This window comes from Emys orbicularis, chromosome 2, assembly GCF_028017835.1.
Source record: "Emys orbicularis isolate rEmyOrb1 chromosome 2, rEmyOrb1.hap1, whole genome shotgun sequence".
Classification (NCBI taxonomy): domain Eukaryota; kingdom Metazoa; phylum Chordata; order Testudines; family Emydidae; genus Emys; species Emys orbicularis.
This window is the reverse complement of record NC_088684.1, coordinates 169,347,344-169,371,350: the sequence shown is the minus strand read 5'-3', so window position 1 is coordinate 169,371,350 and position 24,007 is coordinate 169,347,344. Positions and strand designations below refer to the sequence as shown.

General features: G+C 44.6%; 1 protein-coding gene across 1 annotated transcript in view; it reads left to right on the top strand.

Annotated features, from left to right (window-relative positions):
* The window catches only part of TERT (telomerase reverse transcriptase), a 120,723-nt gene that overhangs the window by 67,050 nt on the left and 29,666 nt on the right, over positions 1-24,007 (top strand). The window contains exons 10-13 of the mRNA XM_065398258.1: positions 2,216-2,287; positions 14,740-14,928; positions 18,316-18,442; positions 18,758-18,819. Coding sequence (XP_065254330.1) covers positions 2,216-2,287; positions 14,740-14,928; positions 18,316-18,442; positions 18,758-18,819 — 450 coding nt within the window. The remainder of the gene's footprint in view (positions 1-2,215; positions 2,288-14,739; positions 14,929-18,315; positions 18,443-18,757; positions 18,820-24,007) is intronic.

The following is a 24,007-nucleotide window of genomic DNA, read 5'->3' as shown; positions in this document are numbered from 1 at the left end:
ATAGCATTTTAGTTCTTGTGGTCACCGATAAAATGAAACTGTTTATTGTGGATAGGTAAAATCATATGAGTTTCTGGTTTTCTGAGGGCCTTGCTGTAGGGACAGAGTGAAGATAGTTTGACTGCCTCAACTGAATTTCCATACTTTCCAGAGTTAGGGGTTTCTCTAAATTTAATCTTATTTCTGAATTTTCCTGGGTTTCTAACTCTGTTGTTTTTAATATCAGTGTTCTCATTCTTGGAAATTGATACCCATTCAAACCACTGCAATATGCCTGCAGCCTTAACTCCACCATAATGAAAGTTTGTGCAGGAATTTCCTTAGCGTCTTTGTTCCACACCCCCATTCCCTTCTTGAGGTCTGCAGGAAGGGAGCTTCAATATTACGTCCTTCAAAGTCCTTATGAAGGGAGCCCAGCTCCTGTGGATCTTAGGAGGCTCTGCCTTGGTAAGTATATCAACTCTCTGAGTCTTAGGAAATTTGCCAGATACTCACCAACGCTACAGGTTTAGGAGGATTGTAAGATGTCCCCCAGTCTCTTCCCACAAGCATTACGGTTACCTGGCATGATCAGTCCTGGGAGGCTTGTAGCCCATCGCCCACATGTGAGATTTAGGAGGCTCTTTGAGGGCTTCCTGAAATCCTAGCCTCCATGAACGTAAAGAGATTTACTGCCCTCCCACACCCATGCACATACACCAACACCTGCTAGTCTTAAAATGCTTATCAGGGCCACAAACTTGCTGTGGGTCTTAGGAGGTTTGTGAGTTCCTACAATAAACCATAGCAGGGTCATGGTCCACCACCTCCTGAATCTTAGAGTGGCCTTTGAGTGGCCTCCTAACACACATTTTACCCTGTGATCTTTAGGGGAGGATCTTTGGTGGAAACCCCTCACTTCAGGAGTCTTATTTGTATAGAGGTCCTTCACTCCTGGTCTTAATAAGCTACTCAGCCCAGCTGACCCATAACAGGATCATTGAATCCCTAATGAGCCAAATTAGGGACACGGGTCATCATTGGGGTATATCTCAGCTCCCTTAGGTTTGCCCCTGCCATCTAGCCTCCATAATCTCCCTGTGGATTCTTTTCTCCCGTGAACCTTAAGAGACGCGCAGGAGTATCACTCCACCTGGGTAACTGCATCAGCCCATTGTTAAATATTAGGATGCCTACTTCAATGGCACAGAAGTGAGGAGGCTAGTAGACTTCTACCCATACCCATTCTCCACAAGTATTAGTAACCCACCAATACCCACTGCACAAGCCTCCTTAAGTCTTACAGGGCCCCCTGTAGGTTAATTAAAATGCCAATAAGTAGTTAAAGATTTATGTATTGATTGAGTGAGAACTGGGAGTTAAGCGCCTAGGTGCTTCCACTGAATTTGAAAATCTCAGCCTTTTTAATGATGCAATTTAGTACTGGATTGACAGCTTTGGAAATCTGAAATCCTCTGTCTGCAGGAAACTACAGAACAGGCAGCAAGAAGATAAACATGCCTAAACTGGTCAGTCAGTCTTAATTTGTGCTTTTATGTGGCCATGAGAAGTAAGTTGCTATGGTCATATATGAAATTCTGTTCCAGCTACCTGTATGTGACCCTGCATTATGGCAGACTACAATACAGATATGCTTTAGTTCCCAAGTTCACTAATTAAAGTTCATTATAGGAAAAATTAGCTAATTAAAAGTGTGTGTGTGTATGTTTGTACACTTAGGCCTAGTTGCAACTAAAACTTAGGTCAACCTAGCTACGTCTTACAGAGGAGTGAAAAATTCACACCCTGGAGAGATATAGCTAAGCTGACCTAAGCCCCAGTATAGACACCACTAGACTGACAAAAGAAATTCTTCCATTGACTTAGCTACTGCCTCTTGAGGGAGTGGGTTTACTACAGTGATGGAAAAACCCTTCCATTGCTGTAGCAAGTGTCAACATTGTGGTACTACAACTGCAGAGCTGTAGCTGTCCCTCTGTAGTGTCTGAAGCGTAGACAAACACTTGGGGGAACAATGTAAGAATGGGGAAAATTCTCATTGAAATTTTATGTAGGCAATTTGGAGATCTTATTGCTCTCTTTCATTTTGTGAATAAAAACTGAATAAGTACACTAGTCCACAGCCATCCACTTTAGGAACAACATAGAAGAAAAGAGTATTTCCAAATTAAACATAAATTTGTTTTAACTTTTTTTTCTTTTTTTTTAATTCCAGAGTGCTGATACGGTTAATTGATGATTTTTTGCTACTTACACCTCACTTAACACTAGCGAAAACTTTTCTGAGGTATGCTGTCAAAGACCCAAGTTTAAAATAATAAGCATTCGTACATTTTGTTTGCATTACCTCCAGTATAGAAGCGCATATATTTTGTTCATTGATTAATATTTAGGTTCTGATAAAATAAAATAAATTTGAAGGTTTTTTTGTTTGTTTGTTTTTTTCAAGAAAATGTTTAAACTTCCTGTTCTGGAAAGGTGAGTGTCATGGTAGATCACTGTTTCTGAGTCCATGCTCTGTTGTATTTGACTGGCAACAATCCTATAGTTAAGTACTTGGACACCAGCCAGTATCAAAATAGTATATGTCTGCCCCAGCTAGGATCTCTGGTGACCCCTACTGTCCCTAGTTTAAAGCCCCTTCCTACCTGCTGATGTTGATGGGGCTTCATGCTGCAGTTGTTAAGGTGGACTGGGCCGGAGCAGCTGACCATTGTCTATTTGATCATTTTCTCTCAGTCTTTAAAAGCTGTTCTGGATACATTAATAAAAAGTCCATACTAAGCAGTCATGACTGCTATCTTCAATTCTGGGGGAAAGGCTTTGACTCTTAGATGGTCTATCAGCACTAAACATTCTCTGATCTGAATGATCTTGGGTGAGTATCTGAAGATACTCCTGGCCTCCCTGGTGGCAACAAAGATGTCCAATATGAAACTTCCTTGAAAGGACTCAAAGAACAATTCTTTAAAATTCTTCAGAGTTATATTCTTCTGTTGGGTGCCAAGAGAGGCACCCAGATACCATGGAGATGAAAGCAGCATAAATAGCTGAGGGCGAGAAGGTGCCAAATGCCTTTTTGCAAGTCCAATGGGAAAAGTCTTGAAGGTGTATTTTAATGTTCTTAATGCAATCAGCTGTATCTTGCTCTTTGTGGCCAGTTAGACATTTTGAGGGGTTTGAAACCTGGTGGTGTCTAGTATCAATTAGAAGAGATTAACTTGAGCCTCTCTAAGTGCTGGTTGAGGCACTAGTGAAATAAGTCATACCACTAATGTGCTGTGAACACCCCTTGTTTTACTCCGTGGGGGGGAGGAGGGTGTGTGTGGAAGGGGGAATTCTGCACCAAAAAAATAAAAATTTTGCATACAATGCTTTAAAATTCTGCAAAATTCTGCATATTGTATATGTCAAAATAATGCAATTTAATCACGCCAGTTTCGATTATTTTGGTTATTTATTTAAACTACAATACTGTGGATGGAGAATGGGAGTGGGGAGCAAACCCCAAACCCCCTTTGTCTAATAATAATGTAGCTTTGTTCCTTTATTTCTAGTTATTAGTAAACAAATATATGTAGCCATATGCTCAGTGTTACATCATAGGCAATGAAGAGAAAGTGAGGGCTGGGGAACCAAACTCACAATTTATACTGGCTACTGACCATCTCCAGAAAGGTCAGTAGCAAACAGTTCATGGAGCACATTTTGATAGGAAAATTTTTCAATCCAAAAATTCAGACCAGTTCTAATCATTAAAGCACCATAAGCATTTATAAGGCCATACTGTCATTTGCAGTAAGGCTCCTTTACACCACTCTGACAATGTAAATGAGTGTTAAAACTTTTACACCTGCTTTATGCTCCTGTGGGAATTCACTTAAGAATGGGAACAATTCACTAACAACAGTGGGAACAACTAAGCAGGCAGGCTGCTACATTATGCTCTGTGTGAGGGAACAGAGCCTACCTCCGAACACCCCAAAGCCCTGCACCTCCATGCTGGGTGCACTGCAATAGCGAGCGAGAGGGACAGAGTCTCTCTTAGCCCTGGTCTACACTACGAGTTTAGGTCGAATTTAGCAGCGTTAGGTCGATTTAACCCTGCACCTGTCCACACGACCAAGCCTGTTTTATCGACTTACAGGGCTCTTAAAATTGATTTCTGTACTCCTCCCCGGCGAGGGATTTAGTGCTAAAATTGACCTTGCTGGGTTGAATTTGGGGTAGTGTGGACGCAATTCGACGGTATTGGCTTCCGGGAGCTATCCCAAAGTGCTCCATTGTGACAGCTTTGGACAGCACTCTCAACTCAGATACGCTGGCCAGGTAGACAGGAAAAGCCCCATGAACTTTTGAATTTCATTTCTTGTTTGGCCAGCGTGGCGAGCTGATAAGCACAGGTGACCATGCAGTCCCAGAATCGCAAAAGAGCTCCAGCATGGACCGAACGGGAGGTACTGGATCTGATCGCTGTTGGGGGAGAAGAATCTGTGCAGGCAGAACTCCGTTCCAAAAGACGAAATGCCAATATATATGCCAAAATCTCCAAGGGCATGATGGACAGAGGCTACAACAGGGACACACAGCAGTGCCGCGTGAAAGTTAAGGAGCTCAGGCAAGCCTATCAAAAAACAAAGGAGGCAAACGGTCACTCCTGGTCAGAGCCCCATACATGCCGCTTCTATGATGAGCTGCATGCAATTCTAAGGTTGCCCCTACCACTACCCCATCACTGTCTCTGGACACCTGCAAGGGGGGAGTCTCACGCAATAGGGACAAGGATTTTGTGGATCAGGAAGACGGGGAGGAGGTTGAGGATAGCGCACAGCAGGCAAGCGGAGAATCCTTTCTCCCTGGCAGCCAGGAACTGTTCATCACCCTGGAGCCAATACCCTCCCAGCCCTCCCAAGGCGGGCTCCCGGACCATGAAACACCTCTGGTGAATGTACCTTTAAACAAAAGAAGTGAGAAGGCACCTCTGGTGAGTGTACCTTTGTAAATATAATACAGGGTTTAAAAGCAAGCGTGTTTAATGATTAATTTGCCCTGAAGACTTGGGATGCATTCGCGGCCAGTATAGCTACTGGAAAAGTCTGTTAAAAGTCTGTTAACGTGTCTGGGGATGGAGTGGAAATCCTCCAGGGACATCTCCATGAAGCTCTCCTGGAGGTATTCTAAAAGCTTTTGCAGAAGGTTTCTGGGGAGGGCAACCTTATTGCGTCCTCCATGGTAGGACACAAGCCAGTAACAAGTAGTCTGGAATCACTGCAGAACAAAGCATTGCAGCGAATGGGCCCAGGCTTTGGTGGCATTCAAGCAACATCCGTTCTTTATCTCTCTCTGTTAGCCTCAGGAGAGTGATATCATCCATGGTCGTCTGGTTGAAATATGGGAAATTTGTTTAAGGGGACATTCAGAGGTGCCCGCTCCTGCTGGGCTGTTTGCCTTTGGCTGAAAAGAAATCATCCCCGCTGTCAGCCACACGGTGGGGGGAGGCCCGTTCATGCTGAGCTGTTCACGTTTGGCTGACAGGGATCTTCCCTGATACTAGCCACGCGGTGGTGTGTGTGTGTGTGTGTGTGTGTGTGTGTGTGTGAACCAATCATCCCAGAGAATTGGGTGGTGGTGGTGGGGGGGTTGGGATGTGCTGCACATTCACCGTAAAACCGCAGCCCCTCCTTTTAAATGGCCAACCCAATGGGCTTTGCTTGGTATGGGAAAGGAGGGTGCTGCTGTTTGAAACCATTCCCACATGTTATGAAGGTTGAAGAAGCCGAAACCCTTTGCCTTACCATGGTTGCCTGAAAACCGAATTCTGTTGCCGAGCCAAGCGTGTGTGATGTCTCACACCAAACCAGCAGGCACTCAATATAAGAGGCAAAATGCGACCTTGTACCAAAAGCACATGTGCTATGTAATGTGAATCGCTTGATTCAGTGTGAAATAGTCTTCCCTTTGTTCTCTAAAATGTATCTTTTAAAATACTACTCTCCCTTTTTTTCCTCCCGCAGCTGCAAATGTTTCTACGCTCCCCCTATCATCTCCATCCCAGAGGCTAGCACGGAGTAGAGGGCGAAAAAAACGCACTCGCGAGGACATGTTCTCAGAGCTCATGCAGTCCTTCCGCACTGAAAGAGCTCAGCAGAATGCGTGGAGGAAAACAATGGCAGAGTCTAGGAAAGTGTTAAATGAACGCGATGAGAGGAGGGAGGAGCACGGTGAGAGGTGGCAGGATGCAATGCTGAGGCTAATGGGGGAGCAAACTGACATGCTCAGGCGTCTGGTGGAGCTGCAGGAAAGGCAGCAGGAGCACAGACCGCCGTTGCAGCTCCTGTATAACCGCCTGCCCTCCTTCCCAAGTTCCATCCACCACCCCACCCGGTGCTTTGCTCCTCACCCACCCCTCCCGGACTACCTTGCGAGTTTTCCCCCTATTTGTGTGTTGAATTAATAAAGAATGCATGATTTTGAAACAATAATGACTTTATTGCCTATGAAAGTGGTGATCGACGGGGGAGATGGGTTGGCTTACAGGGAAGTAGAGTCAACCAAGGGGGCAGGTTTTCATCAAGGAGAAACAAAGAGAGCTGTCACACCATAGCCTGGCCAGTCATGAAACTGGTTTTCAAAGCTTCTCTGATGCGCAGGGCGCCTAGCTGTGCTCTTCTAATCGCCCTGGTGTCTGGCTGTGCGTAATCAGCCGCCAGGCGATTTGCCTCAACCTCCCACCCCACCATAAAGGTCTCCCCCTTACTCTCACAGATATTGTGGAGTACACAGCAAGCAGCAATAACAATGGGAATATTGGTTTCACTGAGGTCTAACCGAGTCAGTAAACTGCATCATTGAGCTTTTAAACGTCCAAAGGCACATTCTACCACCATTTTGTACTTGCTCAGCCTATAGTTGAACTGCTCCTTACTACTGTCCAGGATGCCTGTGTATGGCTTCATGAGACATGGCATTAAGGAGTAGGCTGGGTCCCCAAGGATATCTATAGACATTTCAACATCCCCAATGATAATTTTCTGGTCTGGGAAGTAAGTTCCTTCCTGCAGCTGTTCAAACAGACCAGAGTTCCTGAAGATGTGAGCGTTATGTGCCTTTCCCAGCCATCGCACTTTGATGTCGGTGAAACATCCTTTGTGATCCACCAGTGCTTGCAGCACCATTGAAAAGTACCCCTTGAGGTTTATGTACTGGCTGCCAAGGTGGTCCAGTCCGTCTATCGCCCCACCACAGTTAGGGAACCCCATTGCTGCAAAGCCATCCACTAAGACCTGCACATTTCCCAGAGTCACTACCCTTGATAGCAGCAGCTCGGTGATTGCGTTGGCTACTTGGATCACAGCAGCCCCCACGCTAGATTTACCCACTCCAAATTGATTCCTGACTGACCTGTAGCTGTCTGGCATTGCAAACTTCCAGAGGGCTATCACCACTCGCTTCTCAACTGTGAGGGCTGCTCTCATCTTGGTATTTTTGCGCTTCAGGGCAGGGGAAAGCAAGTCACAAAGCTCCATGAAAGTGCCCTTACGAATGTGAAAGTTTCGCAGTCACTGGGAATCATCCCAGACCTGCAACACTGTACAGTCCCACCAGTCTGTGCTTGTTTCCCAGGCCCAGAATTGGCGTTCCATGGCATGAACCTGCCCCATTACCACCATGATGTCCAAATTGCCAGGGCCCGTGCTTTGAGAGAAGTCTGTGTCCATGTCCTCATCACTATCGTGATCGCGCTGTCGTTGCCGCCTCGCCTGCTTTTGCAGGTTCTGCACATACTGCAGGATAATGCACGAGGTGTTTACAATGCTCACAGGAGCAGCGGTGAGCTGAGCAGGCTCCATGTTTGCTGTGGTATGGCGTCTGCAGAGCAGCAGAGTTGCAGTGGAAGCAGTGGATGATGATGGATGCCACAAGAATAGATATTTATACAGAACAACGAGAGGACCTGCGAGGTGGACTCATGGCACCAGGTGAGCAGGAGAGCAGAGTTGCAGCAGAAGCGGTGGCTGATGACAGATGCCACGAGAATGGATATTTATAGAGAACGACAAGAGGACCTGTGAGGTGGATTCATGGCGCCAGGAGAGCGGTGGATGACGACGGTTAGCAGTCCTACTGCACCGTCTGCTGACAGCAGCACCCAGGACACAACAGCAGTGGTGATGGTGAGCTGAGCTGAGCAGGCTCCATGCTTGCCGTGGTATGGCATCTGCACGGAAAAAAGGCACGAAACGATTGTCTGCCGTTGCTTTCACGGAGGGAGGGGCGACTGACGACATGTACCCAAAACCACCCGCAACAATGTTTTTGCCCCATCAGGCATTGGAAGCTTAACCCAGAATTCCAATGGGCGGCGGAGACTGCGGGAACTGGGGGATAGCTACCCACAGTGCACCGCTCCGTAAGTCAATACTAGCCATGGTAGTGAGGATGCACTCCGCCGACTAAATGTGTTTAGTGGGGACATACGCAATCGACTGTATAAAATTGATTTCTAAAAATCGACTTCTATAAAATCGACCTAATTTCATAGTGTAGACATACCCTCAGTTTGATTAATCATCTTGATGATAAAGTGTAGCAATTTGGAAAGTATGTCAGTGTCTGTCTTTGTCATCATCATGGTTCTGGAATTTGGGTAACGTAGAGTAAAGTTCTAACTTGTTTTCCCAGAGATAATTGGAATACATGGTGCTCTCCTAGTAATGGCTGGTTTCAGACCTCCTGGATTTGGCAGAGAGGTTTTGTCAGACACAATAGGTTTCTGCAAGGACCATGCTTTAGGTGTTGGACCTGGTGGATACAACAGCAGAGTATTCCCTTGCAGCTAACAGTCGATTACTTCTGTCCTCTTCAAAGGCTTGGAAAGCTCTGAGTGTTGTATGTCGCCATGCTGATCTATTTGACACACCTTTCTCAAGATCATCCGGTTTTATTGCACCAAAGTGTATGCTGTTTTTGATGCTGTCCTTGTAGCGCTTTCCCCCACCCGCTCCGGGAGTCGTTACCGTGGTGCGTTGAATCGCCGCTACCAGGGCTATGGGCGCGTGCTCATCATATCTACATTCTTGCGGACTATCCCATATAGCTTCCTCCCAAGTTTCCCAGGGGTCCCATATTTTTTCCTCCCAGTCTGGGCTTTCTCCATAGAAATTTTTTTCGAAGTCGATGTTCAGGCATCTTCAGGTATCTGGGTAATAACACTTGTTTCAATTGAGGATGGCCTGTTCAGTAGTTGGCTGAAGTGTTCAACCCATCTCTGTTCCATGCCATGTTTGTCTTTGAAGATTCTCCTGCCATCAGCCTTCATGAGTGAACCTGTGCCCACCTTTGAAGGTCCATAGACTAGCTTCAAGGAATCAAAGAACTTCTTTGTTTCATTTGTTTCTGCATACATTTGAATGTCTTCTGCTAACTTCTCCCACCATTTATTTTGTGTTGAGCGTAGTTGTCTTTGTGTCTTGCTTTGCAGATGTTTGAATCTGTCTTTCAGGTGGACTGAGTATCATTTTGCCAGTTTTCGAAAGCCTCACTTTTTCATTCAAGAGTACTATGATTTCCTTATCATTTTCATCAAACCAGTCACGGTGAGCCCTTTTCTTCCATCCGGGGATGTCAGTTGCAGTTTTTTGTACTGTCTCTCTGAATTCCTCCCATGAGACAAGGTTGGTTTCTAGTGCACTTTGTAGCTTGTCTCGGTAGGATGCATAGTTTAATTTAGCAATATCAGGGGACATGGTGGGGATGCACTGGCGGTTATGGAGGCTATTTCCTTGTGGGTATTTTGTAATCTTGTAGCTTCTCTTACCAAGTCAGGTGTGGGTGCCCCATCCCACTGAGCTCGGTTGGCTCTGTACTGCATCAGGGTTCACCAGGCTAGTCGGCAAACCTCATTATCAGTTAGCTCTCTCTCTTCCCCCTCATCCTTCTGCCTAGAGGTGTCGGCCTGATATTGCCAGAGATCTGGGTATACCCGATCCCCCTGCCGACCCCTATCCCCTCGTCCTCCGGAACGACCCCTAGCATATCCTCCCTGGGACCCAGTAATCCCTTTTGTATCACTTTCGTTCGTATATGTAACTGCTGGTTCTATTGCCGCCACATAAGAGACCCTTTCTTTCTTTATGGTGGGTTGTGGTCAGAGTGAGTAGTTATTTGTTGGACCAATCCCCTTAGCTCCCCTAGGTTAGCTGGGTGGTTATCCTGCCAAACTGCAAGTTTACCAGAATAATAGGGGGCCAAAGAGGCAGCGCCATCCCTTAAGGACTGGACAATGAATGCTAGCTCATCTATCGGGGTGGCACCATCAACTGCTACCAGACCAGCCATTACTTGCATCAGAGCCCATCAGGTTAAATAATTCTTGGGGTCCTCATTAGGCTCCTGGATGGAGGCCACAACTTGTGCTATAAAATTACGCCTACCTATCTGTTCCCCAAATGTTGCCATTAGACCCAGGATACCAACGTCCTTGGTGACTCCCAACCTCTAATTTCCAAGGCCGCACATACCCCTATGAGTCGGTGGACTTCCAAGGTAGTTAGCCCCTCCTTTGCTGCAAGTAAAAATGCGTTGGTACACCATCTAGAAAAGGTGTCTCGCTTCAGGGTCCCCAAATGTTCAGCAATCGCCTTTAAATCGGTGGCCGATACTGGAACTGTGGTAATGGTTGTGCTCCCCCCACCCGCTCCGGGAGTCGTTACCGTGGTGCGTTGAATCGCCCCTACCAGGGCTATGGGCGCGCGCTCATCATATCTACATTCTTGCGGACTATCCCATATATCTTCCTCCCAAGTTTCCCTGGGGTCCCATATTTTTTCCTCCCAGTCCGGGCTTTCTTTGGGCAAGTTTTGATCCCATTATCCTGCTGTGACTGCTGCAACTTGGCAAGTTTCGAAGCCTAGCTTCTGCTTAAGCTGCTTGATAATGGATTCGCAGTGGTTATGGTTTGCAGGAGCTCTGCCTTGTTCTAACGTTAATTTCTTCACCATGCCCTGTAGGACTTGGTTTTCTTTTAATATTTTATTTTTTTCCTCTACCTGTTCCAATAATTCCTTCTCCCTTGCTTTTTAGTTCCCGTACAGTATCTTTAAGCCTGTCCAATTGTCCGTGGACCCCTGTAGTTAATACTTTCCATTTATCTGCGTCTTGTTCACTCGCGCTGAGCTTTTCACACAGTGTAGTATTTTCTGCTTGGCAATTTGCCAGCCGGAGAAACGCCTCATTACAGGCTTCCCACAATAGCCAGAGGGCAGCCGAATCCTTTTTTATTGGGGTTGAAGGTTTATAAATCAACAAATATTTTGTCAATTTGTCTTCCAAATCGGCTATGGTGTGGACATCTGCTATTGCTTGTTCCGTCCATGGGCTATGGCCAAATTTCTGCAAAATTTGTAAAAAAGGGGTAATCTCTTGTACACACAGCAGCTTTTTCAGCTCCGCCTGAGCATCGTCCTCAGGGGACTCCTTTCGTCTGAACATTTTGTATTTAAGGTCTTTGGTTGGTTTATATTTCTAATCATTCTAAGATTCTGTGTGCCTGTGCTTGGTTCGGGGCTTACAACAACCCTTTCTTTTTTCACCTCTGTTGCCCGTGCCAGTGCCGGGGCTTACAAATTTAACCCGTTCTGGGCCAGAGGGAGAGACGCTAAGCCTCCCTCTGTATCACTCGACCTACTACCACCGAGGGTTCATACACAAAGCATAAAAATCCCTCCCAGAATCAGAGCGAGAAACACTAAGTTCTCCTCCTGTGCTCAGTCTTGCTATGGCTGAGGGTGTATGCACTGAGGCTATTTCGGGTTGGAGTGAGGATCTCTAAGTCCTCCTCCTACTGCCCGACCCTACTACGATCGGGGGCATACCCACCTCCAATTATTTTTCCCCAGCAACCCGGGGTGGAAAGAGGAATGCTAAACCTTTCTCCTATTTCTCAGCCCTGCTACGACTGAGGGCGTGTATACCTTTTAACCATCAAAATTTTCAGGTCATAGAATATCAACAGTGAAGACAATATTAACCACAAATGGTTCCCTCTTTACTGCCTGGTATCTCTATGATGGGGTGTCCACACCTGAATGATCACTTTTAAGTTTATGGTATACCTTTTTAGCAGTATTTTCAACAATTACAGAGCATATTCTTCACCTTTGCATTCTCCACCAAAAATGTTATGCTTATACAAAGCACACAAGATCTTTTATAGGGGAGAAGGCAATACGCCACATTTATAGAGAATACAGCAGTTAGCATATGGTTTTCAGTCACACACACACACACACACACCATGCACACAGCCCCGCCAGTTGATGTTATAGTTACCAGTCCAGAGTCTGGATCAATCTAGTGGCCAGCCAGATTGGTCGCAGAGGGGAGCTGGGCTCTGTCGGTCGCAATCCGATGCTCCTGGAGTTGTTGGCAAGACAAACCGAAAGTTCCATGGCAAAGCACCCTGTTCTTATAGTTCTTTCTTTTCGTTGAAGTCTATGGATTTTGCTGTGTCATTTTATGACCGGTTACTCCTTAATTGGTGTTATCTTTTCATGGCTTCTTTCATTCCAAAACACCTCCGGGAGGGTCATCCTGTCCTGGTTTCGATTTAATTAATTATCTTGTGTTTAAGGGTGCTAGCCTCCACCTCAGGGTCATCAATCTGCCCTTTCTCAATCATGGATGTGCATTGATGGTTCTCTGGCGTCAATAAGTCTCATTAAGTCTCTCCTCCCTTGATCATCTGTCTTCAGCAATGGCCTTCACACCTTATCTTTTCCTGATGTATACATTTCTCATTCACACAAACAGTTCTTTGCAGAGACTTTCCAAAGGTAACAAATAGCAGTGTTTTATGTTGAACAAGAAAGGCATCGTAAAATAGACCTTACTAAATCTTGTAACTATCTTTTCCCACATTGGGGCCTGGGCCTCCAAAATTCCTCTAATTTAATTAACATAGACACAGATAAGATCCTGTCTCTGACTTACAAGACATGAATAAAAAGAAAATGGCTAATACTAGTATCCACTATCCTATTCATTTATTCTAATACCTTAATTCTTACTATAATACATACAATGTATATAGTCAAAACATAATCAATTATATAGCACAGTACCCATGGTACAACACAGTGCAATCCTTAAAAGGGCTGCCCTGTCGCCTGGGGTGTTGCCAAGCTTCCTTACTACCCTTGGGTCAGTGATGGGCGGCCAATGTCCCAGGCCACCTGTGTGCAGGCTTGTGGCTATGACTGCCAGTAATCATCTTCACCTGTTGCTTTGCCACTCCCCCATTGCTACAGGACTTTTGAAGAGAGATGTGCATGAATGACTTGTGTGAGAGGTTGATTAAAATGGGAATCATTGCACTGGGACAATCCCATTCTCTCAGCTGCTGAAGCTTGGCCCAGTGGCACAAAGGCGGTTACAACTGGAGGGTTCTTTAGCTGCAGTGGATAGCCATGACTTCTGTAGTGCCCCGTCGTGCCTTTCACCTTCCACAATGCGTTGTTGCACTGCTTTTCAAGCTGTTGGACCAATATATGGTCTCTTCTGCCTTGGCTACCAGAGCAGTCTTTGTATGCTTGGGAGGGCAATCCTTAAATCACCGTCAGTTTTCACACTTCCGGTTACCCTCACCAGGTTTAGCCCGCATGCCGAGGCAGTTTACCAGGGTGTGGCCGCTGTCGCATACTTACAGCTACTTGGAGCCACAGGTGAGATCTGAGTGTACAGTGAGGACCAAAGAGGAAAAGAACCACTCAATATCCCTTGTCTGTGTATACATGCACAATAACACACTCAAGACCTACCTCCTATGGCACATTAGGCCGAAATTATGTATCTGGACCTTGTAATTGTGTGGCACTATCCATCCCAAGACTTCTCCTCTTCATTACTCTTCCAAGCCTAGTATACTTCAATCAATGTAATGTCCCTTAAGGGGTTTAATTTGATATTAAATTCAATTTATTTTACTCTGACTCAAAACTTGCAGTGTCCTTCAGATGTTAGTATTACATGTATAACTGCATTGTAGCTGTTGGGAAGCAGTTGTAGATTTTGACAGCAGGAGAGTAGGGAGCCATTTATGTCAGTTGATACTGTCAAGGGGTTGCATTTACTCTTTCTCTCTCCGTTTTGGGGAACGGCAGAAGTGAATTTAAATTTGACAGTATATGTTTACCCAACCATACCCTACCCAATATCTGTCTCTAAATTGTTAGCAATAGATATATTAGCTTGATATTTCTGCTACAATGAAATCTGTGGTGTGAACAGGGGCAGAGTTAAGATTGTTTATCATTTATGTAATCTTATTTGTGATTTTTTTTTTTTATAATCTGTAATGTTTTTATCTCATTTTCTGCTCTCTAAGAATTAAACTCTTCATTTCATTAATCATTTCCTTAACCCTTTTATTGGTTTGTTTTGCCTTAAGTGCCTTCAATTTTTGGATCTCTGGGAGCATTCACTCAGCTAAAGAGTTGGTGACCCTTTGATTTTGGAACACCTCTTCTGTATTTATTCTCAGAGATTTCTTCACTTGTGTTCAAATTATTTCTCAACATTTGCAGTAGTTTATATAATGGACAGTAATCAGGATTCTTTTTCCTGGAAGATAGCCATAACAATTTTGGACTTGCTTTTGATAAGTGGCAGGCTAATAGGTTAATGTCACTTATATTACGCATCACACATTATATTTTTGCTAATCATTTATATCTAATTTAGGACTCTGGCAACAGGCATTCCTGAGTATGGCTTTTTAATAAACCCCAAGAAGACCATGATGAATTTTCATGTTGATGAGGATATCCCAGGATGTTCCAAATTTAAACAGTTACCATATTGCAGTGTGATCCCATGGTGTGGGTTGTTACTAGATATACAGACACTTGAGGTTTACTGTGACTACTCCAGGTAAATATGGACACTGGTTAAACTTCCTAGTATAAATTAATATGTACTGAGATGCACAAGAATATTGTTTTTGCTAATGATATAGGTGAGTCCACTACAAAATGAGTCTGATCAGCTCTTCTTCCCATACAATGAATGAGAACATTCTCTTGTGCAATAAGAGGCCTTCGTCATCACTCCACTCTAGTTTAACATTTCAAATCCAACCCAGTCAGTAGTGGTTTCTAAGAAATGCATCTGATGGTCTGTAGTTCAGTTTCAAGTGGACAGATGTCTATAACACCACAACCTCATAGCCTCAGGTGGTATTACAGGACATCTTGCTGACATTCTGAATGGAAGACCTAAGGATTGAATGGGCTATGGAACTTGATTAATTTCCTGTGGATTATTGGGGACTAAACATAGACTCATAGATTCATAGACTCATAGATTTTAAGGTCAGAAGGGACCATTGTGGTCATCTAGTCTGACCTCCCGCATGATGCAGGCCACAAAAGCTGACCCACCCACTTTCCCTTAACTCAGCTGTTGAAGTCTCCAGATCGTGATATAAAGACTTCAAGTCGCAGAGAATCCTCCAGCTTGCGACCCCTGCCCTATGCTGCGGAGGAAGGCGAAAAACCTCCAGGGCCTCTGCCAATCTACCCTGGAGGAAAATTCCTTCCCGACCCCAAATATGGCGATCAGTAGAACCCCGAGCATACAGGCAAGAATCTCCAGCCGGACCCTCATTTTACCAGCGATGGCACGTTATTGCCTAATTGACTAAAATCACGTTATCCCATCATGCTACACTCCAGTGATATTCCCTTAGTGGGGCTAAGTCATATTGATTGAACTGTATCATGGAAAATTATAGTGGTACCTTCCATGTGTGTACCTGATCTCTGGATAAACTTTGGTTTCTAAGCTTGTCAGTCAGGCACTTTTCATCACCAAAAATCATATGAAAAAGATTATGGTTCTGTTTCTACTCTACCATTTTTGTGGGTGTATATGTGTGCACACACACTGTGTGTATATATTTTTTTGTTCATGGTTGGCACTCTTAATTTTTTTTTCTTTAAGGAGAGAATATACACCCATGGCAACTGTATCTTGTGAAAAAGGAGGCGGTCACAAGATGTGAACCAGTGTTTTAACAGTAGGCATGGAGGAAGAATGGTGGATTTCAGAAATATTTATAGATGGCAAAGTGAAAGGTTTGGTGAAAGCCTAGTTTCAAGGAGAGAAAAATGGAGGGTAATCAAAGATAACTTCAAGGTTGCTAACTAGAGTGACTGGTAGGATAGTGAAATTGTCATCTGTGATAGAGAGAGAATTGCTTAAGTGGCTTGGAAAGAGAACTTTAAAATAGGACTGATGCAGGGCATTTTCTTGGCGGTCCCTTCCTTGCTATGTCTGTTATAAGAGTGCTATATATCTGTATGTAAATAAATAAGGTGCCAGTAGATGGCACTCAAGAAGATGAAAAATTATTCCTGGATTTTGTAGGATAAGCAAAGCTTGTTGATGGGCTCAGCAAATGGCTTCTTCTGTGCAGCTCTTTACATGGTGCTCTTAACACAATGCAAGCAAAGAAACTCTTGACACTATGGACCCACGTGCTGAGGGAGTATTGGTGGTGGGGAGAAGGGATGGGGTGGAGGAACTTATAGAACTTTGGAATGCCTCCTGAGAACGTCTTTGAGTCAGATGGGCTTCACTTAGGTTGCTAATCCTCTTTTATTTTTAAGGGCCATCAGGGACCACTATAATAATCTAGTCTGACTTCCTACCTAACTTAGGCATGGAATTTCACCCAGTAATTACTGCAGCAAATTCAAAGTTGGTTGAGATAAAGTCTGTCTTTTAGAAAGACATCCGTTTTTTATTTAAAGATTTCAATGAATGGAGAATTATCCCATTCCAATGGTTAATTACCCTCACTCACTGTTTAAAAAAAAAATTGCACCTTATTTCTAGTGTGAATTTGTTTAATCTTTCACCATTGGACCTGTTGTGCCTTTGTCTGCTAGATTAAAGAGCCCTCTCCTATCAGAAATCTTATCCTCATGTGGGTACTGTAGACAGTGATCAAGTAACCTCTCAATCTTCTTTTGGATAAGCTATATAGATGGAGCTTTTAAAGTCTCCCGCTGAAAGGCAACTTTCCAGATCTTGAATTCAAGATCATTCAAGCTATTGTCTAAACCCTCTCCAATTTTTCAATGTCTTTTTAAGTATGGACACCTGAACTGGTCACAGAATTCCATTAATAGTTTCACTGCACTAATGCCTTACACAGAGATAAAATAATCTCCCTTTTTCTACTTGATATTCCCTTCCTTATACATCCATGGGAGTGCATATTGTAAGTACGGCCTACGTTCTTTGTTCTTAGATATCAGGGCCGGCGCTTCCATTTAGGCGACCTAGGTGGTTGCCTAGGGCACCAGGATTTGGGGGGGGGGGCGGCATTTTGCCGCCCTCGGCAGCAATTCTGCGGCGGGGGGTCCTTCCGCGCTCCGGGTCTTCGGCGGCAATTCTGCGGCGGGTCCTTCACTCACTCCGGGACCTGCCGCCGAAGTGCCCCGAAGACCGGGAGCGCGGAAGGAGCCCTCCCCCCCTCCCCCCCCGCCGCAGAATTGACGACGACGACCGGGAGCGCGGAAGGACCCCCGCCTATGGTGCCAAAAACCCTGGTGCCGCTCCTGCTAGATATATATCCTAGGTCATATTAAAATGCATGGTCTGTATAAGTGACCTGTTGTCCTTTTTATTTACCACTGATTCTTGTGTTGTCAGCAAACAATTAACTAGAAAAAATGTAAATTCATTGCTTATAACGATAGTGAATATTACTGCCCCAAAACAGATCCCTGCAGGACCCATTGCAAACATCTCCATTGGATGATCATTTCCCATTTACTTTTTGGCACCTCTGACCACTCCTTTAATAATAGTAAATAATACAATCTGTATAGAATAAAAAGGGAAGAGCTAGTCAGAGTGCAAGAAATGGCTTCAGGAGGGGCTGCTGAAAGTCCTGAGGATAAAAGAACCTATACTGGAAATAGAAATGGGAGCGGGGGAGGGTTGTGAACACAAATATTCAGGATAATTTAAGGAAGAAAATATGGGGAGCAAAAAGGCAAAATGAGTCGTCATAGCAAATCCCAAAGGGATGTAGCCTCTTTGCAGCTCGAGCTCTACCTGGATAGATCGCTAATTAGGCTCAAAAAGGTAAGGGGCAACAGGAAGGGCAGTTATAAGTATATCAAAGGAAAAAATACTAGTAGCAATAGGATGATTATACATCTATTTTAATCTTTTTCTACCATTTATGGAGTTTACAGAAATAATCATGTTAAAACTGTATTGTTTTTCCTCTTGTCTTTGTAGTTATGCCTGTACTTCTATCAGGTCAAGTCTCGCCTTCAATTCAAGCAACACAGCAGGGAAAAACATGAAATACAAACTTGTCACAGTCTTGAAGCTGAAATGTCATAGTTTATTTCTCAATTTACAGGTGAAAATACTTTAATTTTTTTTTATTTAGTGTTTCCAAAGTAATTTTAAATGTCCTTAGTTCTGACACTTAGTCTGATTGTACAAAATGCTGAGCATATCCTGGAGGTGCTGAAGTTACTGAAAATTGAGGATGCTCAGCACTTTGCAGAATTGTGTGAATATGTGATTATAGGAATTTTTCAAGGGTGGTATAAAATCTTATTTCCCCGTGGTCCAATCCCAGGCTGTTGGATTTGAACAAAACATACATTTTTAGAAGCATTCTAATATACATTTGTGTAGATTTATCCTTTTTTTGTATCTTTTATTCTAGGTCAACAGTCTTAGAACAGTTTTCATTAACATTTATAAGATATTTTTGCTGCAGGCCTACAGGTATGTCAATGTCTTCTTCAATAACTCAGAAAATTTCAGTACTGTTACATGCCATGTGAAGGAGCTTTGGATTAGAGAAAAGTAATGCCATAAAAGTTTGCCTGATAGTTTTTGTATCAAGTTGTAGAATTCTTTCTACAGGTATTAAAATATATCAGCCCATGTAATGTTGAAAGATTCAGGATGTGCCGGTATATGAAGTGTATGTTTAGGTTACACTGCATTTTAATAAGTTGATCAGGAAGCAGTTTTGTTTTTAAATATTTTTAAGCATGCACAAGTGACATAAGGAAGAAGAAAGCTGGGATGAAATACTGTTTTGCTCCATTAGGATGACCAGAAAACATAATTCATTAACCAGATTGTACTGAGAACTGCATGTCTGGTGCAAAACTGTCAGGACTTTGACCTGTATTCTTCTGGTCCTGATTAAGGTATAATTTCTCCAAACTGCAGTTCCTTAACTGCTGATAATTTTTAATGACTTTATAGCTGAACAAGTGTAGCTGTTCTCAGTGAACATTTGCTGATCATCAGATAAAGTTTATATTTTGGTCAAGGACGAATGTAAATGATCGGTAGTTGACAACCAGCTAAAAAAGAGAGATTTTAATCTTTGTGCTTCACTTTCTGCTCATCTGCATTGGATGTGGGGGAGAGCAAAGTAGAACACAAAAGGATGGAAAGGTCCAAAACCATAGGAATGGGGGCTGCGTAAAAACCAAGTAGCTTGCTACCCATAAGATTGTAGGAGCCTCTCCATGCAAACCATGCATGATGGGGCAAGATGATGTTGCCCTATAATTCAGATGAGCTAATACGTCCTGTTTGTAAAATTCTCTTGTCAGTCTGTATTGTTCTCTCCACTGGACCATTCCCTTGCTGGTGAGGGGAGCTGGAAGTAATGTGCTTGCAATTGTACTGTATGGCCCAAACTTGCAATTAAGAGCTGATAAACCATGGCTTGTTGTCAATGACTATTTCTTCTTGAATGCCAAAAAGATGTCTTTTTAAACTTTTCTTTGACTTTTTGACTTGTGGATCTAATTCTAATGAGCAGATTTTCTACAAATTTAGAAAAATATTCAGTGGCTATCATATAGGTAGGCCTCCCCTGTTTACACTGATCTAGTGCTTTTCTTTTCCAAGGGCTATCATTAGGGCCCTACCAAATTCACAGCTGTGAAAAATGCATCACAGACCGTGAAATCTGATCTACCTTATGATATCTGGCTACTGTAGGGGAGGGGCAGGGCTGGATGCGCCTCAGCCGAAGGCTCTTGCCGTGTGCTGGGCTCCAGTGGCTAGTCCCGGCTGGGCTGGGGAGGGATGGGACTTCCTCTTCCCCTGCATAGGCCACTCCCAGGGCCGGGTCAGACCCACCTCCGGGAACCTCCCCCGGCTGCAGGAAGCTGTGCAGCTGCACTGCCTTCAGGGCTCACCTGTAAGGTTGGCTCTGCCCCCCCCAAGAAGAGATGACCCCTCATATCCTGTGACCCTCACTGCTACTGGTGGCAGCACTGGCTTTAGTGCCCCTGCCAGCAGCAGTGCAGAAGCAAGGGTGGCAATCCCACGACCCCCCTACAATAGCTTTGCGATCCCCCATGACTCCCTTTTGGGTCAAGGACCCCCATGGTTACAACATTGTTAAATTTCAGATGTAAATATTTGAAACCCACTGACTATTTTTAAAATCCTATGACTGTGAAATTGACCAAAATGGACTCTGAATTTGGTAGGGCCCTAACTATCATGTAATGCTGTGGCTGAACGGTTCTTTTAGTTTTATCTTTCTGACACCAGACTTGCATGATTTACCCTGCATTTTAGGTGAGTTTGTTGGCCCACTACACTGACATTTATGCTTGCTTCCACCATTTATTGAGGCCCTGGTGTCCCTCATGTAACAATTCCAATATGTCATCCTATAAGGTCTGTGGGCTAGATCCACAAAAGACTTAGACACTTGACTACAAATAATTATTAATAATGATAATTGCCACTTTAGATGTCAAAGTCCTACATATATGCACCACTGCAATCCTCAAAACCCTCACTCAGCTGTCACCAACTCTGTAAGTACCTAAGTTTCTCCCAGTGAGCATGTGCACAGCCATCTCAGACTAGGTGCTTGGATGCCTACCTCATGCTAAGCCACAATGGGATCCTCAAACTAGGTGTTCCCCCACTTGTCCTGCCTGTGTGGACCAATCCACTGCGCATGCTCAGAGCATGCATAACCCCACTCAAAACAGGAGGTGCTCCTGTTATAACCTTTTGTCCAGTGTCTCGAGCACTCCCGCATGATATGGGAGACCCAGGTTCATTTCCCCAACTCCCCCTAATGTTGAAAAGGAATTTGAACGTAGGGTCTTCCCTCTCCCAGGAGAATGCCCGGTTAGGCATTCCAGGGCAGGTTTCTCTCAATCTTTCCTATTGAAGTTGTTCCACTTTTTATAAATAGTAACTATGCATTGGAGCAGTGGGACTAGAACATGGGTCTCATATTCCAGGTGAGTGCCCTAACTCCTGGGCTGTAGAGTTATTCTCTCTTTTATTGGCCCAAAGATTATTTAATAACACACAGTGCAGTAGCTAGAGCATTTACCTGATAGGTAGGAAACCCATATTCAGATCCTTTCCCCACATCAGGCAAAAGGGGGAATTGAATCTGGGGCTCCCAAATCCCCAGGTCAATGCTGTAACCACTGTGCTAAAAGTTATATGGGGGCAGTGGTGATACCAGCATTTACTAACTACGTCTAGAGAGGAGAACTACTGCACCAACTAACCAACTATCTTCTGCTGGTGTACATTTTTCTAGCTCTATTGAGTACTACTGCATCTGTGCTACGTGAGCGATGTGGCCCTTTATTTTCCGTGACAAGAGCAATATACCTTTCCCCCCCAGTATTGACTCATTAAACTTGTTTAAGTCTACAGATATCACCATACGTACGTTTTTCATACAACTCCATAGGAAGACACCATTCTGTTTCAATAATTCACTCTAATACATCATTCTATTCCATTCTAACTAATGTTTCACTTTGGGAAGCAGCAGGTTTGGGCAGAGCTCAAAGGGCATAGCCCACTTTCAAAAGCACTTGCACAGGTTCTCCCTTAAGTAAGCCATCTTTCCAACACCATTTCAACTTCCTATATGTTTTATGTGGCCTATCTCTGTGGCTGTGGTTTGAGCTAGGAGATTACTTACAATGGATCCATTAACATCAAAAGTGTGAAACTCTTACTGTGACACAGGGTCTGGGGTCCCTCCCTAAGCTATATTTCATAACAAGGGAGACTGGGTAAGAGAAAAATCCAGTCTGCCTACTTGAATGGCCTAAGTCGTAAGTGTTCGATAAATATTTCTGTTCTGTAGTTATATCATATGATGATTATGAAACACTCTCCATTCCAAGAGTAACTCAAGAAGATATTGAGTAACAGTGGCTACTAGAATTAGACATTTTTAAATCAGCAGGTCTGGATGGATAATTTGCATCCAAAAATTTTAAAAGAACTGGCTGAAGAGCTCACTGAACCATTAATGTTGATTTTCAATAACTCTTGAAACACTGGGGAAGTTTCAAAAGAGTGGAAGAAAGCTAATGTTATGCCAGTATTTAAAAAGGCTAAATGGGGTGACCCTGGTAATTATAGTTCTGTCAGCAGGGGCAATACCAGCCTCTTCCTGGTGGAGGGGCTGAGGTGGGCTAGACAGAAAACTAGGGGAGGGCTGCGCCCCTTCCCTCTCTAGTAAATTCTGGTCCCACCCTTTGCCAAGAGGCCCTGCCTCCTTCCCATTGCCCTGCCCCTCTCCCTGCTCCTCAGATAGGTGCTGGCCCCCCCTTGCCACGAGGCTCTGCTTCTCTCCGTGGCCCTGGCCCCTGCTCCTCAGGTAAGTTCTGGCCCCACCTCCTCCTCTCCCCACCCCGAGGCCCTGTCCCCTGGCCAGGTCGGAGGCCAGAAGCCAGAACTGGGCAGTGCAGGGTGGCTGCTGCGCTGGCTGGTGCCATGGTGCAGGTGGCCACGGTGCTCCCCCGTCTCCTCCTGCTGCTGGTGCCCGGGGGGCTACAGCTGCTCTTCAGCTCCCTGCCTCCCTTTGACTGCTTGCAGCCAGTAAGAGCCACCTGGGCGGGGGGGGGGTTTCTTGGGGAGCAGCGACCGCGGGGGGGGCAGGGCACAGGAGCCTGGGCCAGAGTGGGTCAGTCCAGGCCATTGTGGGGAACCCCAGACCCTCCATCTTCCCTGGGCGGCATGCCCCGGCGGGCAGGGACACAGGCTGGGGACTGCTTTTGGGCCCCCTAGCCCCTGCTCAGTCTTCCTCTGCTGGTGGCGGTGCTGCCTTCAGAGCTGGGCACCTAGCCAGCAGCCGCCACTCTCCAGCCACCCAGCTCTGAAGGCAGCACCACTGCCAGCAGCAGTGGAGAAGTAAGGGTGGCAATGCATACCATGCCACCCTAACTTCTACATAAAGTTTGATCTTTGCACTGGGAGGACTGGCTATGACAGGGGGGTGCTAAGGGAAAATTTGGGGAGGCTATAGCCTTAACAAGCCCCGCACCCCCCCGTCTGTCAGCCTGACTTTGATCCCAGGCAAAATAATGGTACGGCTGATATGGGACTCAATTAACAAAGAATTAAAGAAGGGGAATACAGTTAATGCCAATCACCATCCATCATCCAACTTTTTTGTCCGTGTCATGCGGTACCAAGCCAAATGCCTTACCAGAAGTGTATTGCATCAACACTATTGCCTTTATCAACCCAACTTGTAATCTCATTAAAAAAAACTAGAACGAATCAAAATGAACATGGCACACATTAAATGAATTCAAACTGGCAGGTCTCAAAATGTAATTGTAAATGGGGAATCATCAAGTGGAAATATTTCTACTGTGATCCTGCAGAGATCAGTTTTTAACTACGCTTTTAACATTTTTACTAATGACCTGGAAAAAAAACCATAAAAACATTTGGGGAGTGGTAACTGAAAAAGACTTGTGGGTCATGATGGATAATCAGCTGAACATGAGTTCTCAATGCAACACTGTGGCCAAAAGGGTTAATGTGCTCCTTGGATGTAGAAATGGGGAAATATTGAGTAGGAATATTGTATAGCTCTAAATAATAAAGAGGACAGGTCACTGATACAGAGCAACATGGACTGCCTAAGTGTAAG